The sequence below is a fragment of the Amblyomma mixtum genome, chromosome 2, assembly GCF_055824585.1.
Source record: "Amblyomma mixtum isolate Tamu chromosome 2, ASM5582458v1, whole genome shotgun sequence".
Taxonomy (NCBI): domain Eukaryota; kingdom Metazoa; phylum Arthropoda; class Arachnida; order Ixodida; family Ixodidae; genus Amblyomma; species Amblyomma mixtum.
This window is the reverse complement of record NC_143013.1, coordinates 206,773,368-206,789,604: the sequence shown is the minus strand read 5'-3', so window position 1 is coordinate 206,789,604 and position 16,237 is coordinate 206,773,368. Positions and strand designations below refer to the sequence as shown.

The following is a 16,237-nucleotide window of genomic DNA, read 5'->3' as shown; positions in this document are numbered from 1 at the left end:
TCAAGAGCAAGGTTATTACGTACAATGTCACGCAGTGTAGTATGTCACAGCAGAAACTTTGGTTTTAAGACCACCCAACTTGTTTTGACAGTTGCTCGTCCTCAAAGTTTTGCATCGGGCGTTCAGCCACAAAAATGTTTCTTCAATTTTCGCTTTGCCAGGAAGCATTTCATACTGTCAGCGGGAAATTAGGCGGGATTCGATTCAGATCTTTTTCTAGCTGTTTTTCGTACTTAGAGCTCTCTCTTGTATATTAATATTAACAAGTTGCATTCCGACGCAGTGTACTCTTTTGGGCATGCTGTCCTAGCCGGGAGGCTGAAAGGATAATCAAGAGTCTGGTTCTGTAGAAGGAAGGTTCCGGTGGTGTGACTTTTTTAAATTATCCACTTTCCTGGCTGTGCCGTAACGAAAGGCTACATGATTTCTTTATACTGCATTGCAGAAAATAATTCAAATGTCACTGGAATTCTTGTGGCGTGAAAGACCCAAGGCAGTGACAGCAAACTAGACGCATACTGACCGGAAGCTGGTATAAGAGTGCTTTTCTGTATAAGAATCTACGCATTCCTTCGAGATATAACCCAATAACAATGGCACTAAACATGTATGTATAGTTAAAGAGCAACGTCTTTTAGCCCATTACGTTTTCAGAATTAAGATGTGGTGGTGCTTTCTGCATGGCGCACCTGACCTCTCTATAAAGAAATGAGTTGAATGAACTTCGTGTATATGCAGTAATGTAAGGGCTACTGATTTGCGTACAGCGTAAAACATTTTATAGAAGCACTCAATTAAAGACATGTCACATGCCAACATAGGGCTCAACGTGTCTTCTTAAAATGTTGGCCACTTTTCAAACAAACATGGCCAAATTTAGCAGACAACCTATATATCTACTTTATTTTCCACAGAATTTTCATTAGAAACTCGTGAAATATAAAATTTATGCTATTTTATTTATTTATTTATTTATTTATTTATTTATTTATTTTTCTTCAAAGGTTCCTTTCGGGACATTACATGAGGGGTGGGGATAACACGGCAAAAAATATACATTAATAAAAAAAATGGACAACAATTACGTTGATGAATAGGCTTCCTCGATAGTGGTCTTGAACAGTCGATGATTCATGATGGTGGCCACTTCAGCAGAAAGGTCATTCCAGTCACGGGCACTCTTTAAGAAAAATGATTGCTGGAATGTGGTGGTATGTGCACGTTCAGGGTAAACAGCGTTCGGGTGGTTATGGCGGGAAATGCGACGCACACGTGGAATTAATCGGTTGGCTTCTGGAAAGTTATGAAAGAACTTGTCAAATAAGCAGAGACGTGCTGCGTTCCGACGGGTGACTAGGGTAGGTAAGTGCAATCGTGATTTCAGACCTGAGATGCTGGTATGATAGGAGTAGTCAGATGAGATGAACCGGGCGGCACGATTCTGAACTGACTCAATGGTATTAATTAGGCTAGTCTGAAGGGGATCCCAGACAGAGTTAGCATATTCAAGTTTAGGTCTGACGAAAGTCTCGTAAGCGAGCGATTTGAGAGATCTTGGTGCTAGAGCAACGTTGCGCCGAAGATACCCAAGGACACTGTTGGCAGAGTTAGTTATGTTGGTGACATGGAGAGTCCAAGTTAGATCACGAGAGATATGGACGCCTAAGTATTTGTAATGATTGACCGAACAAATTGATCAGTTATTAATAGTGTACACTGGCGCGATGAAATGGGGCGACGGTGAAAAGAAATCAGTGAGGTCTTTGAAATATTAAGTGAGGTCTTTGAAATATTGCTTCTGCTGCTTGACTTTGTGGTTTTCTCTTTGCAATCTGTCCTCTCCAATTCTTCGGCTTTCCTTCACCGTGCCACTCGCGGCTACGTCCATCTACGTGACGTCACCATCGGACTCCCTCCTCATTGGCCGCCCGCGGAGCTCTGGGATTCCACGGCTTCTCTCCGCGCGCATGCGCCAATCCGAATCTTCACCGACGAGTACTCGCGGTGGCCACGCACAGAGCAGCCTTGGCCCTGTGGCCAACCCGGCGAGTACATCGTGATGCCCGTCATCGCTATCAGGCATACACGTGCAGGTTAGTGCTTTTCAGTGACTTTATTTTCATCGTCATTAAACAAAAATAAAATTTGGTCTTCTTAATTAAACTTTGTTTTTATATCTCCGTATCAGAATTGTGCAAACATTTCGAGATGCAGCACGAAAAAAAAACAGTGAAAAACGTGAATATAGATTTAGGTGAAAAATCCTTTAATTCAGATTTCAAAGCAACAGTGCCTGTCCACATAATAGAGGCACAGGTGGTTTCAGGGACAGAAAATACGAGCGCGCACAGTGAGCGCGCACAGTGAGCTTCACACAGCTGCAATAGTGAGCGCGCGCAGCTGCAGTGATGTTCTGCGAGACGCAAGAATGCTGGAGAGCCATGGGTGATCGTAACCGGAGTGCGCAGCTGCCAAGCGCTAGCGCTTACGCTAAGTATTTAGTCTTCATTTTTGTTAACGCCAGTGACAAAATTAGCATGGCGGAGTGTATTTTGGCAGAATTGGATAAGCAGGAATGCGCAGCGTCTTTCATACATAGTGCGGATATTACTTAAAGAAAGGTGAGACCTTGTCCTTGCATTATGGCACCATTCGGTCATTAGGGCTGCTGTAAATGCTCCATTATACGTATTAGAAGCAAAAACCAAAAAAGCAGAAATGCAAATTTCTCTTGTCAGTTCCTACTAACTTTGGTTTGATCTGCTGTCTTGGCTTCGCGATGAATATCACGGTTGCGCCCGACGGTGTAGAAGCTGCACACTTAAAACTAGTGTGTAGTGCATGCATTGGTTTCATGTTATAGTCTTTATGTTCCCGGTGTTCCAGTCGATTATTTTATATCGTACCTATCAACCCATTGTATAGAAAGTCAAATTGTTTGCATTGGCATATTTTTCTGACAGCAATTACCTTCCTTTCAATTAATTGTCGTTGTCTGATCGTAGGCGGACTGCTTGACTGAACTTTGTAATGGTGTTTTTTATGTACCCCCTTTGCAAAAAGTAACCTAGGAACAAGTTTTTGCTTCTAATACGTATAATATGGAGCATTTACAACAGCCCTAAAGACCGAACGGTGTCATAATGTAAGGACAAGGTCTCACCTTTCTTTACACGGAATCAGAGCTTAAGGGCTGCCATGAGTGCTTCGTGACGCGGCTAAGAAACAAACCACCTGTGCCCGGTTACTGTTGGCAAAGACTGTACATTGTGAAAGAGGGCCGGAGCTCTTGTCAGGTGTCCCGTCGCATTGAGCCTCGGCCCCCTCTTGGCCTTTTTCCGAGGACACAAGAAAGAAAGAAAACATGAAAGAAAAAGAAAGAAAGAAGGAAGGAAGAAAGAAGGAAAGAAAGAGAAATGAAGAAAGGAGGAAAGAAGGAAAGAAAGGAAGAAATAAAGAGAGAAAGGAAGAAGGAACGACAGAAGGACAGATATAAACAAATTAAGAAATAACGACAGAAAGAAAAGAAGAAAGTAAGAAAGAAAAGAAGGGAGGAAAAAAAGAACGAAAGAGAGAAAGAGTGAAGGATGAAAGACAGAAAGGAAGAAAGAAACAGAAGGCAGGAAAGAAGAGAAGAACGAAACAAGGAAACAAAGAAGGAAACAAAGACAGAAAGAAAGAAAGAAAGAAAGAAAGGAAGAAGGAAAGGAAGAAGGAAAGAGAGTAAGGAAGAAGGAAAGAAAGGAAGAAAGAGAGAAAGAAAGTAAGAACGAAAGAAGGAAAGAAAGAAAGAAAGAAAGAATGAAAGAAAGAAAGGAATAAAGAAAGAAAGAAGGAAAGCAAGAAAGAAGGAAAGAAAGAAGGAAAGAAAGAGAGAAAGAAAGAAGGAAGGAAGGAAGGAAAGAAGGAAAGAAAGAAAGAGATCAGGAAAGAAACAAACAAAGAAAGAAAGAAAGAAAGAAAGGAAGGAAGGAAGGAAGGAAGAATGAAAGAAAGGAAGAAGGAAAGAAAGAAAGGAAGAAAGAATGAAGTAATGAAAGTCTTTCTATCGAGTACAGTGGAGCCCACTCAAAATGAATCTGACTGTCTTCGTGTATCCGAGGTTCGAAGTAACTGGACCACTCGTTTTACAGCTAGAAATACGTCCAACAAACATGAGGCTTGTTTTTTACAAAGGTTCCTTAGGCGCGTCAGCTTTTTCAAAGAACACCACTTCCCGGCGCTCTCCAAGCCCTCGAGAGCAATCATCACTTGCTAGAGACTTCCAAAATTTGTCCCCTGCGGCCTCTGAGTTTAATGCGTTTTTATCTCAGGTATCCAGGAAGTTTCCTTTACCCCACTGTGAGGTTCCACGGTCTTTATATTGCACAGTTTCTTCAGCTTTCCTCCTTTGTATTACACGCCAGGATCTTCATAGCCTAATGTTTAGCTTCAATAGAAAGCTGCCCATATTGATAATATCAAAATCAGTGACCTCCAACCTAATTTCCGATGCTGCAATCGGTACTTCCTTTCATGTTGAACACTTTTATTACTGACTGCTTCATTCCACACAATTTAAAAGACCCTGGAGCTAAGGCGTCAGCCCTAGTATTGCCACCGAATCCTGCATGTCCTTGGACCTACATAACGTGATCATGTTGCCATGTTTTGAATATTAGCCGTATTACAGGCTGTCTTGATACCATGTATTCTTTCTTCATGCTCAAAGCCGCTGGCACGCGACTTTATTATTTTGGGATGAGAGATTGGAGCAGAACTGCCTCTAATATTCGCAGGCTCACGCATTTTTTTCTCCATCGTTCTACTTTGTTGCAACGGCTTCTTTCGAAGGTTCTTCTGCTTAACTTGAGCCCTACCGACCACGGAAGAGATTCTGTTCTTGGACGACCACCAGGCACGCTTGCTGCTTTAACCGCCACAGTGGGCGCAAATCAGCCCAATAAGCAGTTTATTTTGTAAGCCTATCGGTATTCCTAACTACTGGAATGCCGTCACGACTACATCTCAATATTAACGAGTTCATCGTAGAATTCCTTACACAATCAAACTGCCCGTGTGAGAAAGTAATTCATGACCGTAATCTGTGTGAGGAAAAATGGGTCACTTCTTCCACTATAGTATCGCTTCCTTCACTTGTGACGCAGGAACTGACGTCACCCTGGAGACGGAGTGTACAGTGCAGTGTTCGGCACCTTCGACGAGCCCGGCCGCTATGCAGTTCGGTTGCGCTCCCGGAACAACACCCTCCCCCCCCCCCCCCCCCCCCACGGCGTACGTCACACGATGGCCTCTGCAAGTTGTGGATTTATGTGACAGCGGTGGTAGCAGTTAGAGAGGAGGCGAAATACATTGCTACCAGGCCTTGCATGGAAGTAAAGAACTGGGAAAAAAAGGCCACTATATACTGCATTACAGCTATGTACAATATCAGTGAGAGCAAATAGTTATAGAAAAAATTTTAGCGTATGCTATACTAGTGAGGAAGGTTATTTTGTAGGGGAAGGGTTGCTTGAAGGGTGTACGTGACAATTAGAATGCTTCTGGTAAAATCCACTGTGATTGATATTCTACAACGATGCTTTTTGGTGCAGAATTAAGTTTTGGGATGTGCCCAAAGATTAGCTTTACCAATACTGAATGTACGCTCGGTAGAGGTTAAATACCTTCGAGGTCGCTCGAAATCAGTTCGGAGTATTTCAATGGGCTGTGCATCCTGGCAAGTGAACTTTGCGCACACAACTACGCCTATCTTTTAACAGCCTCACTTACGGTGCCTCTCGTCATCTGACCCGCTGCACGCAGAAGCAGATGGCATGGAGCCCAGCATCTTTCGTTACGCTGACGCTGGCGGTCTTTGGGTGGGCGTCGTGGAGGGTGGCCTCGTGTACCCACCTTCCACTGTACGGGACCTGCGCGTGCTGGGAGCGAAACGCACTGCCCGGGGAGGACTGGCCACCCTCGCTTGGACCGCGCCTGGAGACCAGCTGGACGAGGGCACGTGTGAGTGGATTCCCTTGCGTAGATTCTTACTTCCATAATGTTCTTAGCTCTTCGTTCAGTTTTGCGCCATCGCCGGAATCCACAATCCCATCTGCGGTCGCACAGTTAAAAATCAATCTCCAGTCTATGAGCGCAACATCTGTAAATGAGGCGGATGAGCTACCTAATGGGCAACCGCTACAGTGGTCGTGCGCTTGGTGAGAAGTGTGTAGGCAAACATTCTAGGAAGCAGTTTTAGAAACTGCTTTAGCTGTTGCTAGCTCTTTATTCGGTTTTGCGCCGTTGCCGTCGGCATCCGCAAGCCCACCGCCGGGCCTGAACCGATAAAAAAAGGGTAGGGTATTAATGTACCTAATCAGAGTACACGTGCGCAAGCATGTCTTTTGGCTGCTTGGCTCCAGTTTTTGCTTTGCTGAGTCATCGGCATGTCTGCCGACGATATTAGACTTAGATTAAGCTCTGATGGAGGTTAAGATCATCTTATCCGTTCGCGCCGGAGATGAAATTTGATGAAGATGTGCAAAGCACTGCGCGAGAGAGTGTTGCAGCTTGTTTGGATCTGCACCAAGCCCTGGCCAAACCCCCACCGTGGGTATGTGCCATCGCTTTTGAGGCACCAACAACACGAGGAGCAATCGGCTGTGGCTATAGCTTAATGCTCTCGTACAGTGACCAGGGAAGCTGATCTGCGCTCGCTGCCTTTGCTTTAAAACCAAGTCACGGTAATATTTATTTCATTTCTGCACCCTCAAGTAAATGGAGACCACAAGGTTCTTTGTTTTGTTTGATTCCGAGAAGTAGTGTTTTAGCACTCAACTGCACTTCCCAGATGCAAGCCCAGGATCTGCCACCGAGCGCCTCCCGCGTACGGGGCGCATAGTTATATGTCACTTAAAATACGACTGCATTCCTTCGCGATCACATGGCCTCTAACACGCTTGTATCTGTTCTCTCAATTGTTTATGGCGTTAGCACTACTATCCGCGTTGTCGCACAAACCAAATCACTGAAGCCGATTTTACACTTGTGGCAGGCTCTCGATCTGCCTACGGGGTTATGGCCAATCTTGCGAATTTCGATAGGAGGACCCATTTTTTGCGAGAGTGATTTCTCTTGGCTGGTGCTTCTCCTTTTGTAGGGGTTGAACACAGAACAGGAGAGCGAGATGCGGATAGACTGTACAGAAATAAGTGGATCAAAGTAAAAGAAATACAACTTAATATGACGATATAAGCATAGATAGGAAAAAAGAGAGTGGGACCTTTCTGTTCGAAGCACTGGCAAAATTTTTTTGGCTCCTAGAATTCTTGCATAAAAGCAAGCGTAAGCATTGTCGTAAAAGTACGGGATTTTAATAAGGAAAGTTTTTAGGACAATTACGGGACAAGACGGAGTACTTAAGAACATCAGGCTGAAATTTTTTTCTCAGTACTAATCTCTAATTTGCACCATCGTCTGTCAAGATTTGTACTTTTTAAACGGTCAGGAAATTTTTCTTTTGGCACTGATATCAACAGCAATTCAAAAACGTGGGGGACGTACTTCCAATGAGATTTTAAAAAAAAACGAGCCTTCCATTTTTCTTTAAAATTTCAACGAAAGACTTTTAGTATCTGGTAATTCTAGGAGAAGTTAAAAGTGCTACATTAGTGTTAAAACTATAAAAATACAGGCTTGACGCAGATCATATTTTCCTCAGCTACTTTTTCCGGATATTGTTTGTTAAAAAGAGCAACGATCATAAATTTGACTTAGAACTTAGTGCATGTTGTGGGATTTTAGCATATTGGCATGATCTGAGAAAGTATTTTGTCAGCGCTCTTTTGCTTCTCAGCCCAGCGCTTATCACGTTCTACTTTAATATGTCCTTTATTTCGCGTAACCTCTCCAGTTGTCGCTAACGCCAGCAGAAACAAATATTCTCTCCTTCTCAGCTTGAATGTTCATTATTATTTTCTTGTTTAGCTATGGTGAGTATTGTTTGGTTATTTAATTTCTTTATTTATTGTCTATTGACAATTTTGTTACCAGCGCTGGCATCCCCCTGACTTTGCATTTTAAGAAGAGCGACCTTTTCAGATTTATGTACCTGTACCTTGGCGTGAAAAGAACGCTTTATAGCGCAACGCGGGTGTTGATATAACGCAAAGCAGAAGTTACAATGAGTGCAGGAATGAACTAGAGTGAGTAGCAATCATTAGACTGCAGCTAAAGAGAGCTCGGAAAAGGGAAAAGTGAACAGCAAAGAACACAGGCATATCAATTTCTACAACTAATAAGTCTGATAATTGGCACTGCGTGCCGTTAAAGCAAAACACGTCGACGGTTTAAAGAGAAGTTTATCTTGTGCGCCTAAAGGTAAAGTGAAAAATTATGTTCAGACAAAATTTCTCAGAAACTACTAAACTATCTCTTCTTGAAGAGCAAATAAAATTGGCGTTGTCTATGAAAACATAAAAGCAAAGCGCTGCGAGAAGTCGACAAGAGCACGCGAGCATGCCGAAAAATTGGTCTAAAATAGCAATACTTCTACACACATTTCTGTTCATTCCACCTGACGTTCGATCTGGCGGCATATCCGTCTCAGTGCAGTAACCGATCGAAACTTTTTTTTTTGCCACTGATGCTGCTTGGATTAATATGGGCATCTCATTGTCCTCTAAGCGCTTAACCTTGTTTGTGTGGCTCTTAACCATGGCATATGCCAAATGGATTTCATGTGATGTTTTTAAAAAAGTAGTAACTGTGGTGAGGAAAGCAGGACTGTATTTGGCGCTTTAGCAAGCATGGTGCCGTGATGCAGGAACGATACTTGGCGCTAGGTGCCATCCTGTCCGCGATTGCTGTGAACCTCCCAATTTTGATTTGCTACCAAATGTGGCACCGCCTTGTGAACGACGAGAGGAAGATTACGGGACTTGCAACGTACCTTTCACTTCACATCATTTTATTGCCTTAAAGATCACGCTTTGTGGGTATTGGAAAGGTGTTGGAGTAAAAAAAATGCTTCATCAAGATTACCACATGAGATCGTTGCACTGATTATTTAGGCTGTCAAGAAAGCTCGATGGACAGATTACTGCCGCAACATCGTTCTAAAGGTCATTCCAGTCATTATCTTTGAAGAACCAGCGCAAAAACAAAACGGACTAGAGTCGAAGGGGGCCGAAGTAGATGCCTCGTACTCGGCTGCTGTACAAGAAAGACGGGGAAAAAGTGAGGGTGCAGGCCAGTTGGCAAGAAACTTGTTGCGGACGGCCAGCGCGATGGCATATGCGAGGTGCTGGTCTGATGTGAGCGATTCGTTAAGCAAAGTAAAAAAAAAGGCTGATATAACCGACAAAGAGAAGCAATAGCGCGACGTTGATGGGGCGGATCGGTCATACCTGATTCTGTATTACGTTACAATACAGTGATGTCTATGAATTGCAGAATGAATAATTCTGGTGGCGCAATTTTGAAGTGAATCTAGCGTAGTGATGAAATTTGCTTGGTGCGTGCTCCCGATAGAATATGCGTATTATAGTTTTGGCCTAATGAGAGAGTAGTAGGTGGCAAAAGGGCATGCCGTAGACGGCCCCTCAAAAAACGCAGTAAACGCTTGGAAGAAACGCCAATGCGTTTTATTTTCGTGCGCAAGGAGTGATCCTGACAAAAATGGCTCCTACAGGTATTTGTATGAGTGGCATTCTAGCTTGACATTAGCCACTCAGTGAGTGTAAAGGCAGTGGTTACGCCGGCTGTGAAAACACATCAGTTTATGTTTATTCGGAAAACAGTTTACTTTCCACCGTTTTATACTTTGCCAGACATCACCTGAGTACAGCTGCTATACGTTTAGCTTTGCAGTAGTGACATGGGGAAGGTGGAGCAGTCACATCGGGATACAAATCATTTCTGAGTTCTGCGGCCCTCCTCTTGCATTTTGTATATTATATCATCGTAAAAGAAAATACCGTAAATACTACGATTTTCAAAAATTCAGCTACATATTTCCGCAAGCTAACACTCTATTAACCACGGCTGTGTGAGTTTAGAACTCTGTAGCATGGTGTCTATCCTGGACCTCTAGAACGTCAGATGTTGCCGAGCGATCGCGTCTAACATTATCTAAGCACCTTGGCAGGTGCAGAATACAAGGAGACGGGGTAGAAAGAGACGACAGCTCTTTGTGCCCCACTTCACAAAGAGGCTAAGAGGATTCGTGTGTGGGCCAGTTGGTTCATACTTTCTACGAAACAGATTAACACAGAACAACGGAACGAGGACAAGATAGAAGATACACGATTCCTGTGTTTTGTGTTTCTTCTGTTTCGTCCTCGTTCCGTTGCGCTCTTTTGATCTGTTTCGTCGAAAGTGTAAACGAACTAGCCCACACTAAAATTCTTTTAGAACATATTTCTCCTACATTGTGCTTTTTTTCTATCATTGGGATAGGCGCCGGCTTCGAGCTCTTCACAGCAGCTGCAGCTGCTCCACTCCGAATACTCCCGGAAGGAGCCACTGGGAACGACTCATCCGTGCACCGGGTTCTGGAGTCCGAGCTTATAGCGGGCAGCCGCCTAAGCACGCCTCCGGCGGCAGGGGATCTCCACCAAGTGTCCCTGGAAATCAAATGGGCCGCTGCCGACGGCGCGCCCGAACTTTTCTTTGCCGTGGTGGCCTTGAGTCACGGGGGGCTCCGGTCACCGCCGTCCAACGTGGCCGTTGCTGTTTTTCCGGCCCACGTGGAACCCAGGACGAGAGCCGCGTCGTTTCCCCCATGGCTTCCGGTGCTGCTCTGCTCTCTAGCGGCGGTGGTCGTAATAGTGATCCTGGCTGCTGCGTACCTGCGCGCGCGGCGCCGAGAGGTGTTGCGCTCAGACAAGCCAGTGTCTGTCTTCGCGGCGTCGCCTGGCAAAGCTCAGTTGGAGATGACTTGCAGGAGGAGCCTCCTGACGCCGCCCTGAGGCGTTCTTGCTCTGCCGTCGCTGAGAAATAAGACTTTTACCCCAGAGCGGCTCAACCCCGTGTGGTATAATAGCTACACCTTTGAGGCTGAATATCTGCTTCCGCATCTAACTGGTGTTATTGAAGAGGCATACACTCAATCGCAGGGCCACACCTTGGCTGTATGGCACGTATGTCGGCAACGGCAGCGCTCAAAATTAAAGCGCTCAGTACACCGTACACCATTGCGAGCTGGTCACGCAACGGCGCCGACGACTGCCACGGAGTGAAGGTGCGGTATTGAGCAGTCTTGAGCACGTTACAGAAAATAAGTAATCGAATACAACTGCGAGTAGTCCGTCTAAAACGTCCAAGATTAAAGTCGCCAATTAACGCCCATGGAAAGAAGCTGAACAATTTTAGGAAACTAATCGATTATTACAGAGTCCTTTTCCTTCGAACATGCCGTAACACATATTAAATAAGACTGCACTGACCTACTCCGGCTTGCTTGATGCTTTGTCACACGTTGTTAATTTTGAAATGCCGTTGTTTTTCGAAGCTGTCGTCGCTAATTATTCCGCATTTACTCGTGAAGTGATGAGGAGCTACGCCGAACACTCCCTCATTGTATACTCTGGACCAAAGCGCGGTATGAAAACAAAAGAACGACTTGCGCACTAGCTCGTGCCTGTGTATTGCTTCCGTGCGACAGTTCGCCTCCTATGAAGCGCCGCGCTTAGGTGTTGCTCCTTGCTTTTGTGTAAGCGGCCGAGTTGGATATATATTGGGAGGTAAGTTGTCGGGCCATCTGAGAGGAGGTGGCACCATTGCAGAGCGGTCACGTGATATATCGGGACGGGAAGTGCCGTAGAAGTCGATGGTTACCCGGCTGTTGTTCGGACATGATCGCAGGATGCTTCGCCGTAGCCGATCCCCTCTGTCACGAAGAAAACACCGCGATGTTTCCAGTCAAGTTGAGATTCCCAAGGTTGTACCGCTAGTCACTACTTTTTTTCTAAAAAAAGAAACTGGTTATCAGTAATCAATCGCAGGAAAAAGTAAATGAATCACCAAAACGCTGCCGGCTGTAAAAGTTTATTAATTACCGAATTGGTAGAAAAGTAATTCAAAGTAATTAATTTATTGCAACACGTTACACACACGCCTGTAGTGGAAGAAAGATATAAACGATGTCCTCAGACTAAAGCGCGGAATGCCAGCTGTCTTTGAAAGTACTCCACCAAACAAAATTTCGTCTTCAGTGTCATCCCTCACCGGTGACATAAATTGAGCTGCTCTGAATAAACTTTATTTCGTGACTCCACCTCTTTCGTTTGATTCACAACTTCGCAGTGCTCTTTAGGATAAAGAAACACGCTTCAGATCGGCGCAAAACACAGTCGTGTGTCCTTTATAATAGTCCCTAACAGCTTTTCTAAAAACTTGTCTATTCATAACAAGACGCTTTCATTACTCGCACTAATAGTGATTGTGGTGAGTTGGGAGTGCAAGTTCCTCTAATGGAAAAGCTAATAACCAATTCACGTCGAAAGAGGACCTTCCCAGTTTTTATTCTCAAGATTAAAATGGCCTTTGAATGTTATACCCCAAGAGAAAAACTAGTTAAAAAATGAACAGGATGGTTACCCCTATGCAAGTCGCAATTCAGCGATATCTGCTAAGAAATTTATATTTTACGACAAATTAAGTTAGAAAATATGAAACCGAATTCATATCTGTAGAGCTGTAGAGCGCTTTTCTAAGTTTTCCCCACATACTCGCTTTTCGACAACCTCTCCTTTCCATTTTGCCGCTCTATGCAGGCGGCGTCGTCAAATATGACTCTCAATCAAGAGGCCGTGCTATACTCCTCCGTTCTTGCCATATACCCCCTCTTCCTTCCACAATGACTACCCTCTCGCTCGTTACCGTGGTAACCGTTCTCCGGTTGTGCATTCCTATGCTCTCGACTAACCCTCCTGGCCTCTTTCCAGAATAACCACCCCCGTTTGCGCTTTATACCCTCGCCATACTTTCCCCCTTCCGCACTAACTATTCTCCTCCTAAGCTTTTGTATTACCTTGCCATTCCCTCCTTCTTCCTGGGTAACTATCCTAGTGGTGGTTACCGTGGCAATCACTAGCCGGTTGCGCCGTCTCAAGCTGTAGCCATACCCTCCTTCTTCCATGTTAAACATGCCCCGGTTGGTGATTGTTTCACTCTTGCCACTCCCTCTTTTTCCATGGTAACCATCTTCCCGATGGATCCGATCGTAAACACAGCGCGGTTATGCTTTCCTTAGCTTTCGTCATACCCTCCTCGTTCTACGCGACACATCTCTTTTTTCCCCTCTACCGGTTATGCCTTTATTCCAACCTTAGAATGGTTGCCATGGCAACGCACTGACAGTTTACACCGGCGACTACGACATACTACTGCTGCTACTACTACGACGCGAGAGACCCGTGAACGGGCGCTTAACAGCTGTCGCTGTCAAAATAAGAAGAAGTGTGCTTCTCACAGTAATCAATAACTAATGGCTCAAACTTGCTCTCTTTCTTATTGGAAAGATCTCCCGTACAATCCAGAATAGTTCCAACAGTGATGTGGTACGAAGTACAATCACATAAACTCGCGCTTGCGTCAACCCACTGCTCTGATACTAGGTGCTAAGGTAAACTCACAGCCAGTGCACTGATCAGAAATGTTATAGAAGTCATGTTTTGACTCCGTTTGTTTGCAATTGTGTAAGTGTGAAGTACTTATTGTGCGAAATAAATAAGAGACTGGGAACAAGCATGCGACGCCGTGCCACAGGGAGCCATGGCAGGATCTAACTCAATGAAAGAATAAACAGAGGCGTGCAAATATTTGAAATCCTTTAATATCCAATCAGATAGTTCATGCTGATTGCTCTAAATGAACGAATCGAATACGATCTCAAGTTCTCGATGAGCTTTCGAATAATAGATTTGAAGTTCGAAACAGAACCAACGCCGAAGCCAGACATCATGCTGCCCTGACTGACTTCGTTCGGTGCCGCGATGCGGGGTCCGTTTATGTGGGGTCGTTAATTATGCTCACAGATATGGCCTCCAAGACTTGATCACGCACCAGAGTTCAGCCAGGGTTAGCGTCCATAATATCGGAGGTCATGGCTCACAACATTCGTCCCTCTCATCAACTCAGATGGGGCGTTAAATTTCCGTTGTCAGTAGCAGAAGGTCGTTTTGCTATACCCATGACATGACAGTTAGACAGTTAAAATGATTTTATGTTGCGTGTCCCTAGTAGAGATTAGTGTTGTGTGCTTCGACAGCTGCAGCTCTATCCCCTCGAGCTATAGCGGCCCCTGGACATAAATACTCGCTCGAGTAGCGATTAATGTTCGGTTTGTATTAGATTTTTGTTATACCGGCACTACTTGTACACATTCGCTACCGTAGATAAACAATTCGTATTCAATTCGATTTCGTAACAATAGATTTTTCACACCCCATATGATTATGCAGCCGGCTCTAATAATCTCTTAAGAATTTTTATTTCATGGTTCCTGAAAGCCCCCATTCTTTTTCTATGATGAGTGTTCACACAACGGCCAGTATGGAAGTCGTAGTGGGTGCTGTGCTTCGCTTCTCATTTTAAATTAAAGGAACACTGAGGAGAAATTGAAGTTGGCTTGTATCGACAGAATACCAGCTCTTGATTACAAAAACGTCATGCTGACAACAAAGCTCTTGGAACGTAGGAATAAGCAAGAACCAAAATACAGGTATCGCCGCCACAGGCCAAACTCGCAAGTACAAGCGTAATGACGTCATAGGACAAAACTGTGTTGCTGAACCAATGGTTCCAGCAACACTAGAACACGAGAAGCCACGAATCACTGAGGCGCAGCCAGTGCATGCCCAAATCTCCTTGACGTCGCCAGATGGCGCCATGTACCCGGCAGCTACGCGCGCGCCTGCAGCATCGGGACCAATGAGCGCCTGCTCACCGGCGGTAAGCGGGCTCCCAGTATTCCGCTAACGATGACACGGTATGCTAAAGGTGTCTGCTTGCTAGAACTTCGTTGACGACTTCGAGAACGGGATCCATCGTAACGCTGGCAAAACGCCGGTGCAAGCGTACAGCAGGTGACGGTAGCGACGGCCGTAATAGCCGATGGATGCCTTCAACGTGCGGCCACCGGTAGCTTTCTTTTCGGCTGCTGCCAGGCCTCACCAACGTTACTAGATTACCTGGTCAGTTTGCAAACTCCGCTGCAGTTCGGCGGCCAAACGTGGCCCCAATCGGTTCGCTCTCGTGAGGTGGCGCTTTCGACGCTGTTGGCCCGCTCCGGCCGGTCTCTTGTCACACGAACTATCGCTGTGAGACGAGCGCTCCGTGTTTCACGCCACTTTACGACGGTAATTCCTGTTTAACGAAGATATTTCCAAGATAGATATTACTTTGAATGTGCAATTACAGTGGCATTAAGGCTGCGCGAACGGTCCTGGGCGGCAGAGGTACGATCGGGATGTCTGAATCATTAGCTATTTCGATGAGAAATCTGGTTCTTGGTCGGGTATAGTTTCTTGTTTCATTTTCTTGCCTACAAACTAAATGACTCTTTGCTTACGGCGAGCCACGACACGGTAAATGAGTCGCATGTTGCCGAAAATATCGAAACCTAAGGCCAAGTACCATCGGTTTGAAGCAAGACAGTCAACGATGCATACCTGCTTTTTAAAGGGAGATGCAGGACTACCCCCGTGAAACTTCGACGTTATTAAGGTCATAAAACGCGAAAAATGACGGTAATAGCACAGATCAGATTGAAAGCAGTTTATTCAATTCATATAGGAAAAAATCCTATACATCTTAATGGGAGCCACTTTTAATGGGCGAAACTGTTAAAAGAGACGTGCTTTTGCAAGAGACAAGAGACGTGCTAGAAAAAAAAGAGCTTTCGTGTAGCAATAATAAAAGTTCAGTATCTGACAAGTGAATGCCGACACGTTCTCAGCACAACCCAAGCGAGCAAGGCTGCACTTCTCTAGATCTTCTAGCACTTTCCAGAAAATGTTTGCAGCCTTGGCGATGGTGAGTATGAATTGCGCTTGCACATTACGTAGAATGCTTATCTTGCCTTGGTTTCGGAGCAGACAGGTCGACAGCTCGGCCGCACCGACTCACGGACGCATAGCTCGGGTGCACAGACGCTACTGCGCTTCTGTGTTGCGTTGCAGCCAGAGCCAACGCCGCACGAGCTGCGTCGCTCGAAACGCACTTATATAAATGTGGCGAGGACACAGAGGTA

The 16,237-nt window shown here is 45.0% G+C and overlaps 1 protein-coding gene across 1 annotated transcript; it reads left to right on the top strand.

The window, feature by feature from the left end:
* Window positions 1-5,811: 5,811 nt before the first annotated feature.
* Window positions 5,812-11,432, top strand: LOC149362359 (uncharacterized). Its single transcript, XM_089569704.1, has 2 exons — window positions 5,812-6,003; window positions 10,441-11,432. Exons 1-2 carry the CDS (start codon window positions 5,817-5,819, stop codon window positions 10,950-10,952), a joined length of 699 nt encoding a protein of 232 aa, XP_089425830.1. The 5' UTR covers window positions 5,812-5,816; the 3' UTR covers window positions 10,953-11,432.
* The last annotated feature ends 4,805 nt before the right edge of the window (window positions 11,433-16,237 follow it).